Source organism: Microcebus murinus, chromosome 1 (assembly GCF_040939455.1).
Source record: "Microcebus murinus isolate Inina chromosome 1, M.murinus_Inina_mat1.0, whole genome shotgun sequence".
NCBI classification, from domain to species: Eukaryota; Metazoa; Chordata; class Mammalia; order Primates; family Cheirogaleidae; genus Microcebus; species Microcebus murinus.
This window is the reverse complement of record NC_134104.1, coordinates 103,313,233-103,335,013: the sequence shown is the minus strand read 5'-3', so window position 1 is coordinate 103,335,013 and position 21,781 is coordinate 103,313,233. Positions and strand designations below refer to the sequence as shown.

The 21,781-nt window shown below is 35.3% G+C and overlaps 1 protein-coding gene across 2 annotated transcripts in view; it reads left to right on the top strand.

Annotated features, from left to right (window-relative positions):
* The window catches only part of GMPS (guanine monophosphate synthase), a 67,952-nt gene extending 46,834 nt beyond the window's left edge, over positions 1-21,118 (top strand). For both annotated transcript variants that reach the window (XM_020285642.2, XM_020285638.2), the window contains exons 10-16: positions 185-290; positions 4,618-4,733; positions 6,497-6,622; positions 9,907-10,022; positions 13,007-13,137; positions 14,103-14,275; positions 15,691-21,118. In XM_020285642.2, the coding sequence (XP_020141231.1) occupies positions 185-290; positions 4,618-4,733; positions 6,497-6,622; positions 9,907-10,022; positions 13,007-13,137; positions 14,103-14,275; positions 15,691-15,792 (870 nt within the window). In that variant the 3' untranslated portion in view covers positions 15,793-21,118. The remainder of the gene's footprint in view (positions 1-184; positions 291-4,617; positions 4,734-6,496; positions 6,623-9,906; positions 10,023-13,006; positions 13,138-14,102; positions 14,276-15,690) is intronic.
* Positions 21,119-21,781: the final 663 nt, after the last annotated feature.

Below are 21,781 nucleotides of genomic sequence, written 5' to 3'. Positions count from 1 at the left end.
ATATTTATCTAATTCCTTATAAACATAGAGAAGGAAATACTTTAGTTTAAAACATGCATTTTTAAAAACAACTTTTTAATTTAAGAAAAATGACAATAAAAAAGCCAATTTTTTACCCTTTGTTTTTTTTTCCATGTCATTTTGGTAACTAAATCATGTTGATTGGCTTTTTTCTTTCCTATAGGGAAAAGTAATAGAACCTCTGAAAGATTTTCATAAAGATGAAGTGAGAATTTTAGGTAGAGAACTTGGACTTCCAGAAGAGTTAGTTTCCAGGCATCCATTTCCAGGTAAAAAATATTTAATTTTGTCTTTAGGACCTACATGTTAAAGAAAAACCAATTCAAACAATTCTGAAATAATTTGTCATCTCGGAATATATAACATGAGAGAATGGAAAGGATGAATAGGGAACAAATATTAGGTTTTTAAGTATGAAATGTCCAATTTCCTTAAGTACTGAGTTAGTTGATATCTCTGACATTTCACTTTGATACTTCTTGTCTTATTTTTGTGAAGGTACATCCTCTGTCTTTCAAACACATGTTTTGGCTTATGATTATCTCTCAGATTTTTTTTTTAGAGCAATTTTTTTGAAACCATGAATAAATAAAAAATGTGTGTTATTTTCTAATACAAGCGCCATCAGGGAGCCAATGTAGTGTAGGCAGCTTGAAGTGTCAGCCAAGTATTTGGGAATGATGTGGCTGATGAATGCCCAGTACATTGATGGCTTGAGAAGTTCTGGTGATTTTAATCTTGAAAATGAGCCACATGGGTGACCTGAGACCAAGGTGGATAATGATGAGCTAAAAGCTGCAGTGGAAGCGAATCCATCTCAACCTATGCATGAATTAGCAGCAAGGTTCAATGTTACTATTCCAACAATAATGGAACATTTGAAACAAATCGGCAAGGTAGAGAAGCTGGATAGATGGGTACCGCATGAATTAAAGGAACATCAGAAGAGAATTCATCTTGAAGTTTGCCTTCCTTTGCTGTCATGGCATAAAGGTGAACCATTTCTACATCATACTGTTATGTGTGATGAGAAGTGGATTCTTTTTGACAGTAACAAGCGTTAGGCATAATGATTGGATAAAGATGAAGTGCTGAAACAGTCTAAAACCACATTTTCATTAAAAAAAAAGCTGATGGTATCTGGTGATACAGTGCTGATTATTATCCACTACAGCTTCATGAAACCTTGTCAGTCCATTACAGTGGATGTCTACTGCAACCAGTTGGACAAAATGATGAGAGTGCTTGAGATTAAGCAGACAAGATTGGTCAATAGAGACAGGCCAATCTTCTTGGAAGACACCGCTCTATCACATGTTGCACAAACAATGCTGTTTAAACTACAGCATCTGGACTTGGAAATTTTCTGTCATCCACTCTATTGACCAGACCTTGCACTGACTGACTACCACTTGTTGCAGGCTTTGGACCACTTGCAAGGAAAAATACTCAATTCTCAACAAGGTGTGGAAAATGCCTTTAACTATCGCATTGCCACTTGCTGTCCAGGCTTCTTCGCTGCTGGCATAAACAAGCTACCATTAATATGACAAAACTGTGTTGATAGTTTGGATGCATACTTTGATTAATTATATTGCTTCTTGTTTGAAATACAATACACTAAACTCTTGTTTTGAAATCGGACATTTCATATTTAATGACCAAACATTTCTTTGTATTAACTACATTTTATTAGATACTCACTTTCCATTGTATTATTTAAATATCACATGATCCTTGGTAGTCTGGCATATAATGTTGCTATCAGATGAGAAAAGCAAGGTATAGAGATATTTTAGTAACGTTGCCACACAATTCTTAGTGGTACAGCTAGGATTTGTGTTCTTGTGCTATACCATGATGCATTCCAAGGAAGAAGTGGCAGTTAAAATTTGGCTTTTCAAAATCGTTATCCTGTGTCTGACTTCTTTGAATGGATGCACCATTTCTTTCATGTGCAGAGAATTCTTTGCACGATGCTTTATGTAACTCATTCATGAACAAATAAAAAATACTCAATTTTTAAAAGTCATTGCTGTCATATAGAAATAAATTATTTAGAGGTGATATTTAAAGTTAGAACCAAATGTCTTTACTCATTTTTGTTACTAGCTGTGCATGGGTAAGTCTTGTACCTCGGTTTTTAGCTCTTTATAATAGTGATTAGGTGATGAGATAGGAAGAATTGTCTAATTACATTAAAAAACATAGTAATATCTAACATTTCTTAAGTACTTGCTACATATTAGGCACTCTGCTAATACTTTCAACATACTGTCTTATTTGATCCTCACAATAGAAACTAGTATTGTCTTATTTTACAGATGAAGAAACTTAAGGAGAGAGGCTAATTTACTAAAAGTTACACAATTAGGGCCGGGCGCGGTGGCTCACGCCTGTAATCCTAGCTCTTGGGAGGCCGAGGCGGGCGGATTGCTCAAGGTTAGGAGTTCAAAACCAGCCTGAGCAAGAGTGAGACCCCGTCTCTACTATAAATAGAAATAAATTAATTGGCCAACTGATATATATATATAAAAAAAATTAGCCGGGCATGGTGGCGCATGCCTGTAGTCCCAGCTACTCGGGAGGCTGAGGCAGAAGGATCGCTCGAGCCCAGGAGTTTGAGGTTGCTGTGAGCTAGGCTGACGCTACGGCACTCACTCTAGCCTGGGCAACAAAGCGAGACTCTGTCTCAAAAAAAAAAAAAAAAAAAAAGTTACACAATTAGAAAGTATGGAACCAGGATTATATCCGTAGTAGTCTTTTTCTTTTCTTTTTTTGAGACAGGGGCTCACTGTGCCACCCCAGCTAGATGCAGTGGCATTATCATGGCTCACTGCAACCTCAAACTCCTGGGTTCAAGTGATCCTCCTGCCTCAGCCTCCTAGATTGCTAGGATTACAGGCATGTGCCACCACTCCCAGCCCTTCCCACCCTGCGCCCCCATTAATCATTACCTTAGAGTTTATTCTTTTAACCATCTTACTGCCTCCATAAAGAGTGTTACAAAAGTATAACCTAGGGGGTGATTAGTACTTGTTATCAAAGCTGGTAATCAGACCAGCTAATTTAAGAACTTTAGCTTCTAACCTGCATGCTGGTAAAGGATGGTCTGTGAATGTAATAAAGGGAGGCCAAGTGGTCCTTTGTCCTTGGTCATTATTGCAGTCAGACTCACTTAATATTTTTAAAGTCTATTGTATATGTCAGGTTTTCTGTTATTCATGACTTTATTGGCAAGAAGAGTTTTGCTGCTTTAAAAACAACTTACCTTAAATAAGCTACTTATTCTAAAAATGAAGAATTAATAGGCATGGCAAAGGTTTTGCTATAACCAGAAATCTCAAGTGATGTCTGTTGTAGTAAAGCAGCAAAGCCAATTTTTATTAATGTTAGAACCATGCATACCTTTGTTTTTATCAACTTCTGAATATTTGGTAAAATGGAAATACCAGTTCACAGTTTTTGGAATTAAACATTCATTATTTAAGATATATTAATAGCATAGTACTGTTCCTAAAATTATATTGATAGTTGAAGAAGGATAATGGATATAAGGTAGTTCATTATACTGTTCTGTTTACTTTTATGTATGTTGGGAAATTTCCTTAATTTTTTTTTTTTTTTTTGAGACAGAGTCTCGCCCAGGCTGGAGTGCAGTGGCACAATCATAGCTCACTGCACCTTCAGACTCCTGGGTTCAAGTGATCTTTCTGCTCAGCCTCCTGAGTAGCTGGGACTATAGGCACATGCCATCACACCTGCCTAATTTTAGTATGTTATTTTTTGTGGAGATGAGGTCTTGCATGTTATTTTTTGTAGCAGTGGAGTCTTTTTGTGTTTTGTAGGCTGGTCTTGAACTCCTGACCTCAGGTGATCCCTCCTTCCTTCACCTCCTGAAGTTCTGGGATTACAGGCTTCAGCCACCATGCCTGGCCCTTTAATAATAAAAATTTTTAAATAGATTGGCACCTATCATATGAATTACAGATACTTATTGGAGAATTTTGTGATACACACTGAAAAGATAGAAGTCATTGGTATGGAGAAAATTTAAGCATTCTAAAAAAATGATTTGAATGGGAAACCAATGGCTACATTTGAAATTAAATACTTTATTTTATTTTATTTATTTATTTATTTTGAGACAGAGTCTCACTTTGTTGCCCAGGCTAGAGTGAGTGACGTGGCGTCAGCCTAGCTCACAGCAACCTCAAACTCCTGGGCCCAAGTGATCCTCCTACCTTAGTCTCCCAAGTAGCTGGGACTACAGGCATGCGCCACCATGCCCGGCTAATTTTTTCTATATATATTAGTTGGCCAATTAATTTCTTTCTATTTATGGTAGAGACGGGGTCTCGCTCTTGCTCAGGCTGGTTTCAAACTCCTGACCTCGAGCAATCCGCCCGCCTCGGCCTCCCAGAGTGCTAGGATTACAGGCATGAGCCACCTCGCCTGGCCTGAGATTAAATACTTTAAAGACCTTATGATAGTGGATGGATTTTAATTTTGGAAGGATTTTATATTTTGAAAATAGTAATGTTTTATATTAAATACAAAATTTATATTAAATACTGTTGTTACTCTTATCTTTAGGTCCTGGCCTGGCAATCAGAGTAATATGTGCTGAAGAACCTTATATTTGTAAGGACTTTCCTGAAACCAACAATATTTTGAAAATAGTAGCTGATTTTTCTGCAAGTGTTAAAAAGGTAATAATTTGACACAGGTAATTATAAGGAATTGAATGGATTTTTCCTGTACTCCAGTATTTACAATAAATTTATTAGGATTTTATTATTTGAAAATTTAGATTAATATAACTTTTCAAATGACAGTGAAGAAAGTATTTTATAGAGACTCTTGGATACAGATTTCTCTTTCCAGCCAAGTAAGACTGCATACTCTAAATCCCTAAAAATGCTAGATAAAGTATTTTAAAACACTTTCATATGTATTACAAGAAAGTGAAGGAAATCCTTTGAGTCAGGAATGTATTGTACACAGTTCAAGAAGCCAAAGTTGTGTCTGCTCCTCTGAGGGTGGTTACTAATCTCATGTAGTCTAGGGCTTTGGTTTTAACATTAACCACTGTTCATACATAGTGTTTGAATATGAGACTTTGGGTCCAGAAAGGGCCGGGAATTTGATCAGAAATCTCCACCCTGAGAAACACTTTAGCTCCAAATTGGAGATGAATGGAAAAGTCTCCTAGTGTTTCTACAGATTTGAAGTTTTAATTTGTATGATCTGTATGGCCTAAAAACTGTAAACTAAGAGTTTTATTTAATAATTTAAAGTGGACCTGTGTTGGTAGTGCCTCCAGGAGTCAGTCAAGAGGCAGTGTGAATTCTCTTTGGAATATCTTCTTTAGGTCCCAAAGAATTTTCATAGACAGAATTTTAACAAATATGAGCTTACAATAAAAGAGACAAAACACATACAGAAGTAAGGCACCATGAATGAGAGCGGAAACAGAATAAGACCATCAAAAACTTCAAGTACTGATATATAAAGTAAATAGAAATAAAAGATGCTATTGATAATAAGGACAAGGGTAAGGCTACTAAAAATGACTAGATAGCTTTGAAAAAAAATCTAAGCTCTAGAAATGAAAATAAAAACCGAAATTAAAAACAGCTAAAGAGAGATAGCGAACTCAAAGATGGATGTTTAGAAATTATCTAGAAATCAATACAAATTATAAAATATGAGTAGAGGGGGTTAAGATAGAATGAGAAGGTCAGTGCTAACATATGTCCAGAAAGAGATAATAAACAAAAATATATTAATTCCTCCACACTGGTGAAAGACATGATGCTTCAGGTTCAGGAAATATGATATATCCTAAGCAGGATGAGGGAAAAGAATTTGACAGCTTCTAGGTATGTCTCAGTGAAATTTATATGGACTGCCAAAGACAAAGCAGCTGCAGAAAAAGATTGATTACCTACAAAGGAAAGACAATTATACTGAAAGCAAACTAGGTTAAAGACTAAATCTATTTAGTATAGAACAGTAAATCTGAAAAGTATAGTTTGTTTACAAGAGATATTACTAATACCTGGGGATAAGAAGCGTGAAAGGTAAAGAATGGAAAAACATGTACCAAATAAACCAAATAAAGGAAATTGGTGGATCTGTATTAATTTCAGACAAAACTGACTTTATGGCAAAAAGTATTAGAGGTAAGATTTGACTCAGGTAAGTTTTGTCACTTGGTGGTGACAGGGAATTAAAGCCTTGATGTATGTAAATCTAATCTTATTTCTTATCCTGAGATTTAACTTCTTCATAGCTTTAGTCTGCAGGAATGAATTTCTGGCATAGTGTATAGCACACACAAGTGAAGGAGATACCAAATATGATCTGCTGTAAACTAGTAAATGTAGATACATAAGATAGTAGTGAATACCAAACGAGTGAATACTTGATTTCTTGAAACCTGAAAAAAATGTCTCATTGGTTTTCTTAGCCACATACCCTCTTACAAAGAGTCAAAGCCTGCACGACAGAAGAGGATCAGGAGAAACTGATGCAAATTACAAGTCTACATTCACTGAATGCCTTCTTGCTGCCAATTAAAACTGTAGGTGTACAGGTGAGTTGTGTGAATTTATTGAGCTGTGACATACTTTCTGAAAAAAGTGTGCTTTTTTCACCAATATTGAGATAGAAATTACTTAGGAAAGTGAAATATGAAAGTATATATACTAAGTTTAGAAAAGTAAAAAGGCAATATCTTATAGAATATTTATGGAGTTAGTAGTTACAGGAACTAAGTATTAGGGCTTAGATTTTGTAGTTTTGGAATATCTGTCAGCTCTAACCAAAAGTAAAAATTAAAAGAACCATTTGCTGTAGGATTGGCTGGCTGGCTTACTTCTGTCTTGAGGGGCAGGTATGAAGAGGTCATGTCATTTATCCTTCATGTGTGAAATATACTGTTGCTTTAGAAGTCTTTAACTGCAGTAAGGCATCCAGAAGAATATATTACACCATTTAGTTCTCTCGTTATCAGCTTGCATATTCCCTGAACGAGTGTTCTCTGCCTCTTCAACATCTCTCTCCTCCTTAACTGTGGTATACAGCTAATGTTTTTTGTGTTTGTTATTTTGCCTTTCTAGTTGTAAAAGCATGTGAAAATAATATAATTCTCTATTTTAAAATGCTATTCATAGGCTGGGTGAGGTGGCTCATGCCTGTAATCCTAGCACTCTGGGAGGCCGAGGTAGGCGGATCTCTTAAGGTCAGGAATTTGAAACCAACCTGAGCAAGAGCCAAGACCCTGTCTCTACTAATAGAAAGAAATTAATTGGCCAACTAAAAATATATAGAAAAAATTAGCTGGGCATGGTGGCACATACCTGTAGTCCCAGCTACTCTGGAGGCTGAGGCAGTAGGATTGCTTGAGCCCAGGAGTGTGAGGTTGCTGTGAGCTAGGCTGACGCCATAGCACTCTAGCCCAGGCAACAGAGTGAGACTCTGTCTCAAAAAAAGTAATAAATAAAACAAAATGCTATTCATAAAATGATTTTGTTTCTCCTTTATTTATATGATTGATCTTCAGATGATTTTCTGGGGGAACAAAAGCTTGGGATTTTAGGGGAGAAGGTTTCTTTTCTGTTATGTAGAGTTTGTGGTTAAATGGAAACTAGGAAAGATATCAATAATTTAACTCAAAATCGTAATTGGGCCGCTTATTGGGTTCATATATTTTTAATGTCCTCTTATAGAATTATGTGTAGAAAGTGTTTTTAGAGATTTATCTAAAACTTAATAAGCATACTCATTTTGCAAATATAGGAATTTATCAGTTTAATTTTCTCCTTGATCTGATTTTTGTCTAGTTTGGTCTGTAAACAAAACAAAGTGTAAAAACTCATTGTTACTTTTAAATTAAACTAAAATATTCATGGAAATGGTAAAGCTAGCTATTTTGCCCTGTCTTTACTCACGTTTTAAAAAGCCACATGTGTAAACTGTTTATATTGGTTTTTTTTTTTTTTTTTTTTGAGACAGAGTCTCGCTTTGTTGCCCAGGCTAGAGTGAGTGCCGTGGCGTCAGCCTAGCTTACAGCAACCTCAAACTCCTGGGCTCAAGCAGTCCTCCTGCCTCAGCCTCCTAAGTAGCTGTGACTACAGGCATGCACCACCATGCTCGGCTAATTTTCTTTTTCTATATATATTAGTTGGCCAATTAATTTCTTTCTATTTATAGTAGAAACAGGGTCTCGCTCTTGTTCAGGCTGGTTTCGAACTCCTGGCCTCGAGCAATCCACCCACCTCAGCCTCTCAGAGTGCTAGGATTACAGGCGTGAGCCACCGCGCCTGGCTTGCCTATATTGTTTTAAAATTACTATTGAAATAAGCTTTCTTGGAATTGTAGAAATAATTTTCTTTTAGTGGTTTATGGATTGTCTAATTTGTCATACACAAATTCATTTTTGAAATTTACTATGATATTTGCAGGCAGATATTACCCTACTATATAAAGATAGAAGTGTAGGCAAGTTATTTAATTCTTCAGAGTTTTTCCAGCCCTAAGTAGATTTGTTATAGAAAACTTCCACCATTGTATGCTAACAGGGAGTTGAAATGAAATTTTAGGGAAGTGTTATAGATACTAATGATGCATCTATTACAGATGAATAGATGTTTGAGATAATGTAATTTGTTAGATGAGTGATTTCCTTTTTGGAAATCAACTTAATCAGGCTCTATTACCCTTCTCACCAAAAAAAAGGTTTTTTTGTTATTAGATACCTAACTTTAGTCTTTAGGCCTTTGGAGCTGAGACCTTTGCCCAGGTAAAAATAATTCATGGTTAGTATAGCAATGAGGTTTATTTTCTAAATACCAAAGTAAACCATACTTGTAAAAAATCAAAATACATGAAAAAAATAATTCTTATTCCTACTCTTTTAGTAAGTTTGTTTGTATCTTTAAGGAAACACTTATTTTAAAAAGAAAAGAGGTGATTATGAACATTGTTCATAAATTTTTTTCTTTTAACTGAACATCATGAACTTGTCTTTCCAATTACATTATTCTTCTTAACTGCTCCCTCATATCCCATATATACTGTAATTTATTTAACTATTCTTCTACTAATGATTGTTTAAATTTTTATTGTAGTCATTTTAGCAGTTACTCATGTATTTACGTAGGATCATTTTTTGGATTATAGAGCCATGTATATTTTATACTTTATAGATACCATCAAATTATCACACCATCAAATACTTTTTAAACTTCTATAGATGCTATCAAATACTTTGAATTTTCATATTTTCAGTACCTGATATTCTGGGTATTAAGTAGTTATCTAATCAATCTGTTAACTTTTTAAATTTGCTTTTTTAAAAAAGCAAATTATTTTGATTAAACAGGACAAAGGAAAATGGAATCAATTACTATTTTTATTTACTTATTTTTAAATTAACCATTTTAGCTCATGTTTAAACATATTGATAAGTGAATGTGTATGAGTTGTTTTGTCTTCTGCTTTAGGATCCTTTATCCACCCAGTAAATATGAGCAGATCTTGTCTGCCATATAAGTATGCTGGTTATCCACAGTTCAGCAGGTATTTGGGATGAAATCCCAGTAGACCTCTCTGACGTATGTTGAATAAATTCTTAAAATTACTGTGACACTTTATATTTGAACTGATTAGGGTAGAATTTAATATGGGATTTTAATTGGAAATTTATTTATATCATTAGAGAACTAATGTATACTTTTATTCAAACAATATATTCTTGTTTAAAAAAACCCCAGAATTGCTATTAATAACATCACCATTTGTAAAATATTTTTCAGTACTTCTTTTGACTTCTATAAAACTATTATTAGAAATTATTAATTGTATTTCTCTTTTTAGGGTGACTGTCGTTCCTACAGTTACGTGTGTGGAATCTCCAGTAAAGATGAACCTGATTGGGAATCTCTCATTTTCCTGGCTAGGCTTATACCTCGCATGTGTCATAACATTAACAGGTATGTTCTGTGGGATGCAGGGCAGGGGTGCATATGATGGAAGAGGATGTGTTTTTTAAAGGCTGAAGTGTAATGTAGGTAGGTGATAGAAGATAGGAGGGAATGGCTGTGTTTATGGTTCAAATATGTACTTAGGTCACAGTTAAGCTGACTTAATTTTGTGTTTTGACCCTTTATCACAATGTAGTCATCTGTTTGTTTTAAAAAAATTTGTTTAAAGGAGAAATAAGATTTTTATTTTAGTGTAAAATATTAAAAGCAGCTATAAAACATTTCTTCCAAATTAGCAGATTATACTAGCCATTGGTTTTATGGTAACATGTTTTATTCCAGAAGGATTGAAAAATATATGTACAGGTTATAAAATTACAAATATTCGAGACTTGGTAATAGTAATTCCAAGAAAAATGAAAGAAATTGGCATATGTCAAATATCATTAAAATAGGTATGTTTAAATGTATAGTTTACATTTTTAGATCTAATTTTCCTTTGATTTGCTTATTAATTGCTCATGTTAGCTATATCAACAGTTGATTTATAATCTATTTCTAGTAGTCAGTTTCATTGTCCCATATACAGTTCAAAAATCTCACTTGTTTTGTATCAGACTGCTAATTAAATGTTCTTATTTCACAGTTGTTCACCTTCTTCAGTTTTCTTCAAGGGTATTAGGCAGTTAACTGAAAAGAATTACTTGAGGTTTCATTTTACTCAGTTATACAGAAATTAGAAACCTGCCTGTTAGTGTTAACCTAGCAGAGTGGATAGTTGGAGATAAGGTGTCACAGGGAAGCCAAGTTTTTAATAATGGAAACATGTCCATTGAAAAGCTTACTCAGATGACTGAAGGCCCCCAAATACCTAAGTACCTTTAATATACTGAAAAAAGAAATTATTAGTATCTTAAACAAAGATAAATTTGTAATTGCCTATTTTGAATGGAGATAATTATATTGGTTAGAACAATTGTTCATAATTCATCTTCTAAGAAATGCTAATACCTAACTAAAACTATATGTCATACAGAAAATTCCCTTTCCCTAAATTTAACTCCACTACTTCTTCTCCATGATTAGTATGTTTTTCATTTCACAGCATCCTTAGTTTTCTCTTTTTTCTTTTTCTTTTTGCCAAAGGACACACACCCTTGTTTAAACTTTAAGCTGTTTTTTCTCTTTTTTTGTCCCCATTTTTGTCTCCTTCCTTACCCCTACCTCACTCCTCAAAAAAGAAAAAATCAAAAGCCTAATAACCAGCAAACAGAAAACCAGTTTTAAAATATGGACTTAATCCCTTAAAAGAATCTTGGTGGACTTCAGATTCGTCGGGGTCCTTTTTGGGTATTGGAATTTAAAAATATTTTTCCATTTTTTCCCCCTTAATTTGGATGAGGGAATCTTTGTACAGGAAGGGACTCTTCCAGTTTTACTATTCTGCACAATGTGAATGACTACCTGTCCCTGTATAATGTAGTGGTTACTCTCACAAGAAATGAGAAGATGAAAAGGGCAGGTTCACGGCATTCGCTTAACTAGTCACTTTCTCCTCTAAAGATCTTTTATGAGCTCTAGGGGACTATATTGTTGAGAAGTATGGCATACTTTTTATATGTGGGACAAAAACCTTCTGGTACAGTATGTTAGAAAGGAAGCAATGAAGAAGTTGGTGGTAGTAGTGGTTTTTCTCTAAATACTGTTTTGGGTATTTTACTCCCACATACATATTAAGGGGGAAAAAACTTTATTAAACTTCACTGTGGTAGTCGCCAGGGAAGACTTACTTTCTTTGCTAAAGATAGGGCTAAGGAAAAGGAACAGTTGTCTACTGGCTGAGGTTGGAGTAGGGAGAGCTCGCTAGATAGCATTCATATTTCTACCTGACTCCCTCTTGTTTTCTAGATGAGGGTTGTGAAATAGATTTATTCAAACCAGTGGCAAGATACACTTCAAGTTACAATTGTCTGATTCTAGTTGCTTCAAGTTATGTTCTAAACCCTACTTTATTAACACTTAACATTGTATCTTCTTGTCTTTCAAACTTGCATTTACTTAAAGTAGTAGCAATTCATTTGTTTAAGAAGGAAATAGTAGGATACCAAGTACTATTTCAGTGATCTTTTTAATGAATTATAAATGAGAATCTCTCTCTCTAGGATCACTATTTCTCAGAATGGAAAAAAAAATATTGAGTGGTCAACCAACTTTAGGAAATTCACTAATTTCATCTTAGATATTTCTAGGTCATGTCAGCATATTACAGTTTCTAAAGTCTTATCAAAAAGACACCTATTTTTTTATTTAACTATGTTTATTAGTTTCCTAGGGCTACCCATAATAAATTGCCATAAACTGGGAGGCTGTGACAACAACATAAATTTATTCTTTTACAGTTCAGGAGACCAGAAGTCTGAAGTCAGTGTGTCAACAGGGCCATGTTCTTTCTGAAGGCTCTAGGGGAGGATCCTTGCTTGCTTCTTCCTAATGGCTAGTGGTTGCTGGCAATTCTTGGCTTGTGACTGCATAACTCTAATCTCTGTCTCCATGTTCACATGGATTTCTTTCCTGTATGTGTCTGTGTTCCCAAATTTTCTTGCTCTAGGAAGAACATTAGTCATTGGGTTAGAGCCCACCCTAATCCAGTATAACGTCATTTAAACTTGATTATATCTACAAAGCCCTTTTTAGATTCTGGGTGGACGTAAATTTTTGGAGACATTCTTCAGTCCAGTACATTAGGTGAAAAGAAGATTGTAATAATCACATTATCTTTGACATTCTACGATTTGGTATTCCAGAGAATGCACTTTGTGGAAGGTACATAGAAGATAGACCTTCTTATAATCTTATATCCTGTCCTACTTATTTGGGGAGTTGACGTGGGTAGGAGAAGAGCCTAAAAATAAATGGAAAGAATGTTATTCTATGTGCCTTGCTTCTCATACTAAAATGTATTTTCTTTATAATTCTTACCTCTTTCCTTCTAGAGTTGTCTATATATTTGGTCCACCAGTTAAAGAACCTCCTACAGATGTCACTCCCACTTTCTTGACAACAGGGGTGCTCAGTACTTTACGCCAAGCTGATTTTGAGGCCCATAACATTCTCAGGGAGTCTGGTAAGTTGCTCATTTTGTTTATCACTGCATGCTGTAACTAGCTTTGGAAGCTTGGCATTAATATTTCTAGCAGGAGGATGTGGCTTTTGATTTAATTTTGAGATGTTTTTATTATTTAATTCTATGGATGGTTCTGTGATGTTGCCTTCTAAATAAGATTTATTCACCTTGTGGCTATTTGTGGACATGTGCAGAGTGGCAAAAAATTTGAGTTGCAAGACTCACATGTTTCCAGATGAAGTTGAACAGATTGACACTCTGCCTTTTTCCTCTCATAATATAAACAAGTGTCCTTTTCGTGATGAACTTGGTGCCATATTTCTTGTATTTTTATGCTTTTTGTTGGTGATTTTGCTGTTTAAAATTATGGCCCTCAAACATAGTGCTGAAGTGCTGTCTGAGTTCCTAAGCACAAGAAGGCTGTGAAGTACCTTACAGGAAAATATCTGTGTGTGAGATAAGTTTTATTCAGGCATGAATTATAATATTATTGGTTGTGAGTTCAGTGTTGATGAATCTGTAATAAATATTAAATAAGATGTGTTTAAACAGAAGTGCACATAAAACAAAGTTAGGTATTGAACTATTGATCTGTTGATGAAAATATTTCAACCAGAGGCTTGCCAGGAACCTAACCCTATATTTGCTGATTCACTAATTGCAATATAACTACTGAGAATCATGAGAATTGACTCTTTCTCTTTAGAGCACATCTCTGTGACATCACTGCAGTGATCAAGTTGTAATGCTATGGGAGTAGCTGAAATTGATGCATGACAACAGTCTTAACTGTGGTGTGTTTGTATACATGGGCTGTCTAGAATATATCCAGCCATGTAATGTGAAAAATGATGAAAATTATGGCTGTGTATTTTCCGGACAGCCTCGTATATGTGATTTTAGATATTGTCTGGGAGGATTTACCATGGTGTGGTGATTGGTTCTTCATGTTCTCTTTTCTCTAGGTTATGCTGGGAAAATCAGCCAGATGCCAGTGATTTTGACACCATTACATTTTGATCGGGACCCACTTCAGAAGCAGCCTTCATGTCAGAGATCTGTGGTTATTCGAACCTTTATTACTAGTGACTTCATGACTGGTATACCTGCAACACCTGGCAATGAGATCCCTGTAGAGGTGATTTATATGTATTTTTTCTAATGTACATTTTCAATACCTCTTATATTTTACAATATGGCAAATGGAATAGGCAATGACAATGTTGATATTTCTGGGGTTGGTTTTCTGTTCATAAGGTAGGCTTTTTTTTAATCTGCACACATTTGACTATTTAATACACTGCAACAGAAGAAGTCCCTAAGTTGTTTTTTTTGTTTTTGTTTTTTTTTTTTTTTTTTTTTTGAGACAGAGTCTCGCTTTGTTGCCCAGGACAGAGTGAGTGCCGTGGCATCAGCCTAGCTCACAGCAACCTCACACTCCTGAGCTCAAGCAATCCTGCTGCCTCAGCCTCCCAAGTAGCTGGGACTACAGGCATGCACCACCATGCCTGGCTAGTTTTTTCTATATATATATTAGTTGGCCAATTAATTTCTTTCTATTTATAGTAGAGACGGGGTCTCGCTCTTCCTCAGGCTGGTTTCGAACTCCTGACCTTGAGCAATCTGCCCGCCTCGGCCTCCCAGAGTGCTAAGATTACAGGCGTGAACCACCGCATCCGGCCCCTAAGTTTAATATATCCTCCAACTGTCTGATTACTATGTAGAGAGTAACCAGTTGTAATCTATAATTTTATCTAATCTTGCCAGCCTCTACTTTATAAATAGTATTCCCCAGAAGAAAACTCTAGGAATGAAGAAGAGTTAGAAATAAGGATGATATTTGATGGCTTTACAGCCATGCCCTCAAGAATTGTTTTATGTTCCTCCTACTAACAATTCCTGTTTCGTTTTTGATTACCTTTTCTCTATTCTTCTGTACCTCCACCAGAATGTTCCAAATGATCTATTTACATAATAGCACATGAAAATCAAAGTGAGACTTTATTAGTTTGTACCACTGTTTCACTGTAGCTAGCTGGGTTGGGGAATATGGCTTAGAGTCTGTTTTCCCTAAAGACTCAAATTTGCCATACCTTTGGCTAGTCAAGTGACCAGGCCATTCTCTCCTCTTATATACTTGACAGTGATTACTATAGTGCACTGTATACCACCTTGGTGGCCTCAGAGTTGGATGTTTAAGCCACAGATAATTTGCAAAGGATTGGTTAAAATATATAAAATCACATTTGGATGCCACAGCAATGTCAAATTGCTATAAGTGTTCTGAGGCACTTGTAGACCAGTAACAAACACAACTTGTAGACTAGTACCTGTTTGTGGATCAGACTTTGAGTAGTATTTGAGTTTAAGTTACTAATATCTATTATAGAGGAAAATAAATTCACTATGTAAGATTAGTTGGAGACCATCCCATATATATGGAGGACAATAGTGTAAATAGAGCACATTTTAATTTTGAATTACAAATGTAAGGACTGTTGGACATGCATTGGATGCTGGCTCATCTATACATAATTTTTCTTTTTATAACAGGTGGTGTTAAAGATGGTCACTGAGATTAAGAAGATTCCTGGTATTTCTCGAATTATGTATGACTTAACATCAAAGCCCCCAGGAACAACTGAGTGGGAGTAATAAACTTCTTCTATTAAAGTACCGTGTGCAGTTTAAATTGATTAGAAATCATTCCCATTATTGACATGCAGTACTGTGAAAAGAATTACTGGATCAGCTGCATCACATCTGAGTTTTCTACAGCAAAAATCTACAGCTTAAAAGCTAAGTTAGGATAATAAAAAGGGACTGAAGAGTTTGTACGGGTAAATAATCAAAGCACCATTGCCTACACAGACGGATTGATATGCTTTTGCCTTTGCCTCACTTATTCTTTATGTATAAACTCACTGTTGCTATTGATGTCTCTGTCTATGAAGATGTATGAAGATGGGTGAATTTAGAGGTAGTAATGGGCTTTGGTTTCTTTGGCAGTTTCTAAGAACTGTTAGAAACACCCATTATTTAATAGTATGACTTGCTATGTCTGTCTACCTTTTGGAGAATCTGAATTTTCCTGTAATCATTTCTCCAAAGGGTGAGGAAAAGACCATATCAGATGAAGGTATAGGTTGGCTGTTGAGCCGCTTTTGCAGGACACTGGGGCTATAAAACGTACGCTACCTTAAAATGGAAAAGCACCAGGAATTTGTTGAAGTTCTTTAGAATTTTATAGTATCACAGCCATGGGAGGAAGAAACTGTGAATGGTCTCAAATTTCTATAAATAGTCTTAAAATGTTCTCAAACCATGTTCTGTGTAGATGCTCTGTTACTCATTGTCAGCTTGTTCATTAGTAAAGGAGCTTTATCTTCCTGGCCTTATATTACCAGCTTCCACAGCCTTGCATAGAAAGTTTCTGTTCTCTCCCCAGAAGAAACTGGCTCAGTGATGTCTCTGGTGTAGTGCAGATAGAGTTTAAGAGGAGAGTGTTAATCTCTTGTTGGCTGGTCAGAGGAACAGCTCTGAGATCATGGAAGCCGTGATGCGTGTCTACAGCTTACAAATGGGAGAGGAAAAGTGCTTATATCATCTAGTAAAGAGTTGTAAATTGAACTCTTAAATCTAATCTGTAGACAGATTTATTACTTGCTGCTCAAAAGTCTATGACCAGTCTTGCTGCATGCAGAGTATTTGCCAAACCTTGGAATCCTTTCTACCAACTGTAATAGAGGACTTAAAGACTGGTGCAGGACTTGTTGCCATTGCCACCAGTTTCTAACAGATCTTTTATAACATTCACGTGAGAACTATAAAAATAGTAGTAGTAGACTTAAATTCGGTAGCCATTTCTCTTAATATTTTAGCAAAGTGTGGTATGTTTTTCTCTTACCAATTCCATCTCAGATTGCTGCCTGTTTCCTTGTTTAAATGGTCTTTTCTGTTAATTAGATAGAAAATTTTGTTTGGGATTCAGTGTTAGATAAATAAAATGATGCATGGCAGAAGTCATTTTTTCATTTTGGCTGGTCCAGAGGACAAGAAAACTGCTGCTGGACCAGCAAGGAAAGAGCTTCTGTCTATTGAACAGATAATTGTACCCAAGACAAAGGACTATTGGACTTGTACAAAACTTGGATTGTTCATTCTTTGCCCTGATAAGGAGATACTCAAAATGGCCTTCTGGAAAGAGAATATGTTAGTAATCTGGTCATAACAGATTTAGAGTCATGTTGTTTTAGAGCTAGAATAGATAGCCTATGAAATGCCTACCATGTGTATCAGTACACATTTATGTTCATATGAAAATATTTCTAGCCAGAATGTCTTATGATTTTGTATTCAAGCAAACAGTAGGAATCTAGGAAAAATTGAGAGTAATGTTTCTTCCCTGAAGGTGTGTCCTTTGGAATATAGCTGCTCTGAGATGGTCCACGTAAAAAAGAGTAAGATGGTCATGTTAGTTTGGGAAACTGCTGTTCCATTGTCCTTCCATTTTGGAGATGTGTGATATACATGATATTCAAAGCTCTGAGAAATTTTGAAATTAAAAACAAACACTGTTTAATTTAGTGTTTTCCTGATACTTGTCAGTTAAACACCTTTTTACATAGTCCTTTTTAATATATACTTTGTAATATAGTAGGAAAATGATTTCTCCAAACATACCTTTAGATGGTACAGACTTTTTAAAAATCTAAAATGTATGGAATTCAGAAATTTCCTAATATTTAGTACTGTCTTCCTTTGGACAGCACTTTTTTTTTGTACCATATAACATTATACTTTCATAGTATCATCTGCGCTGCTGAGAACGTGAAGGTTGCACTTCCACATTATAGGTAAACAAGCTCAGCTTAGGAATGGTTGCCTAATGAGTTTCAGAATTAAATTTCAGGTTTCCTTAGTCCCAACTGTCTCATTAAATATATTCTAACACCTAAAATTACATAAACTTATGGGATGGTTATTTTTGACCAAGATTAGAATAATGGCTACCTGGCTAATAACTGTCATTGGTTATCCTGGGCAGATTGTGACTTCATTCCCATTGCTTACCAACTACCTGGGACAGCTCTCTGATTAGGTATATTTTGTTTCTTTGTACCTATTAGGTAGAAGGAGGAAAACATATCAGTGAAGGTGTCATTGATTTATAAGATTGGCAGGCACAAAATTCTCAAGAACCAAATACCCAATTCTGCCTTTGCCCCATCTATGATCATCAGTTCTGTTAGAAATAACATGGCCTGGCATAATCTCTAAGGACAGGTCTGTAGATTTATCCAGGAGATAAATCTACACTGTTACTGGAGTAACACTGTTTCCCAATCTTTTTTTTTTTTTTTTTGCCTCTTAATCTTGAGATAGCTGCATACATGTAGCCAAACTTTGTTTTCTCACTGTGTGCTTACCTCCCAACATCTTATTTTATTGAATAACTTGACCCTAACCTTTAGGGAATGAGGGCTTTCAGATTATGATAGGCAGCACTGTCCATCTTTAGTGCTTTGCCTTGCCATTGAACAGCTATGTGAACTTGGTCATGTCATTTCTGTTTCTTTATCTGTAAGATGTGGCTACTAGACTAGGGCTGGATTTGATTTAGAAATTTAAACTCTTATTTTATAAATAACAAAAAAAAATCACAGAAGGAGATAGAATGGAGAAACTGGATAGTTTTTTTTCTTTTAAAGTTCTTTTAGCATCAGATATGGCCTAATCAAAGGTAAACGTCACAATGCATTATAAAATCAAATACTGATTACCTTTTTGTGAAGCTGTGGTATATCAATGAGGTTTGACCACTTGAGAATCCTCTTATGAGATGACACTTGAAATATACCCATTACAGTGTTCCTGGTAGGAATCTCTTTACTGTGTGTTTTTGAAAAAGCTGACAGAAAATATGTTTTGGCTTTAAGACTATTGAAAAGTTTCCTGTCAGTTATGTACAGCTAATTGTTGGCAGAGCTGGAGCTAGAATTCAGGCTTTCTGATTCTCTACATTGAAGAGGTAATGTTCTAAGACCCTTCAAGGTAAAGCTTAAAAAAGGGAAGTTCTCAGCATATAATTGACTATCATGGGAAAAAAACATACTTCCAAAGTGTTAATTATCTTGTTATTTAAAATACACAAGTTTCTGGAGATAGCACTCTCTTTCAGAAATTCTCTGACATCCTCATGCCCAGTGTTACAGCCTTCTTCATACCTTTCTATACTACTCCCCACGCTCTTCCTGGCTCTCTAGAATTCTCATTGTTATGTGGCAAGGACATGCCTTAGCTCATTGGATGCCTTTTATTGGCCCAAATCCAGAGTGTAGTGGGGAAATGAATATGGTTGGATGTCTCCAACCTTTAGAAAGCACCTGGTTTGTCCTTATTGAGGTAGTTTAACCACACCAGGTGAGAGAGGGAACCAGGAACCTGAACATTACATTAATGACAAGTGAAGGGATGTGGATGGACTCCCCCACAGAGTGTTAAGATGGCAGCTCCCAACCCTAGTTGAAGAGGCCCAGATTCCATGAAACTCTAACCTTTTTGTCAGTGTTTTTCAACCCTGGATATCTATTATTATACAACCTGAGGAGTTAAAAAAAAAAAAATACAATGACCAAACTGCCAGTTAAATAAAATTAGAATTTGGGGTGGAACCCAAGCATTTACAGTTTCAAATCTCCCAGCCATAATAAACTGCTATGGAGGGACATACCTGGCCTATCTAGTTATGGCTTAAAATCTTAGACCTACAAGTGACAAACAGGCCATAGAGACTGCCTTGCTGAAGTTCTCAGAGCTAAGGACCAAATTCTGGAACTTATTCGGTCTATACTATGTTGTAAGTCAGATACTCCAAGGGCATGTTTGGTAATATTTAGGGCAGCTGATATAATTGTTGCTTATATCAAGATCTGCACTACAGCTATACAGGCTTCCCTTTCATCCTTTCTTCCTGCTTGTTTTGTTTTTCTAAGAGGAGAAATCCACCTCTATGTTGCAGCCAATTCTCCAATTCTGACTCTAGCTAGGTTATGAAACAGCTATTATTGCACCAGTATAGAAATTCTTCTGCAGTTGTGTCCTTGGGTGTCATTCTTTAGAGAACTAGAAATTACCTATCTGCAACCTAAGTTTCTTGAATTAGAATCATTTGAGCAGCACCATCTTAATTTACTCATTAGGATCTTTGTTCAGTGATGAAGCCTGTGGCATCTTTTGACTTTATTAAGGGCCCTTGGTTAGCAAAATCATGAAACTTTGGCTGTTTCTTGGGTATATTTCGTTTCGTAGCTCCAAAGTCTGTTGTCCAGGAATCTTAAACCTTGAATAATCCAAGTAGAGTATATATATGCCTTTGGAGAATACAGATTTTTAAGGTAAATAATTTTCTGTCTTTGCATCTAGTATGGCCATTATTATAAACCTGATATTAAATGAAGTGAATATAAACTTCCTTTTGAACATATTTTTTATAGAGAAATATTTTGTTAATTGGACTAAGTAGTATAGTTGTTTTGAAACACTATGTAATTGTTCATTGTATATTACAGTGTCTATTTTGTGTTGTAACAATGTTGGCATAAAATCGCTTTGCTAAGTTAATGTGAAGTGACTTTAATCCCTTTTGTCTTCAGTATACTTCATAAAGGAAGAAATGATTATTTTCCTAATTTGTCATGAGGCTTCAGGGTTTATGAGACAGTCCAAGAAGCAAGCGTGAAGAGGATAGGCATTATCAGGATATGGGAAATAAAAATTGTGTGTAGTGCCAGGGGTTTCTGGATAATAAACTTAATCTACTTCCCTTCCATTTATAGGAGGGTGTTGGTATTTTACCTAGAGTGTTAACAGTAGGCATGATGGAAATAAAACATTGGGCAGCTTTTTAAATGGTCAGCTAAAGGTGTGTGTGTGTGTGTACACGTGTTTCCAAAATTAAAGTTTCATATATACATACAGACTTATGTGACTTCTTGCATATTCATTTATATTTGATCAAATCTTTTATCAGTTTCTCAAAACATAAATTAACCTTTATTTCATATATAGGTCAGTTCCTTTTAATTGTTTGGAACTATGTTATCAGAGTTGATCAAACCCATCAAAGTAAATGTTTAGTCACCGGTATGAAGAGTAGAGGAAATAATGTTTATAAACTAAATTCTGTAATTACTTTCAGGTAGCTGCTTTGCTCTGATCTGTTTCCTTTTGGATCAGTGCCCTGATTTGGCCTTCTGCTGAGACTGTATTTAATTCAACTGTATTGTGAAAACTTTACTGTTTTAACACATAAAAATATTTATCTTTGAAACTATTCTACCTTTTAGAATATTCCTTTTATCAAAAGCTATATTTAACACCACAGTTAAGTAATTTTTTGTAAATTATTAGTGAATTAGATGCTAAGAAAAACAGCTAAGAATCCCACGTTAACTACACTGTTATCACATAATGTGTCAAATTTTAATTATGAATGCTTTTTTCGTATTTCAGAATGCTAGTCCACATGCATATATTATTGTTCATATGCATATACATATTGACAATATGTAACCTGCTAAAATGTATTCTTAAAAAAAAAAATGACTGGGCTTAGTGGCTAATACCTGTAATCCTAGCACTT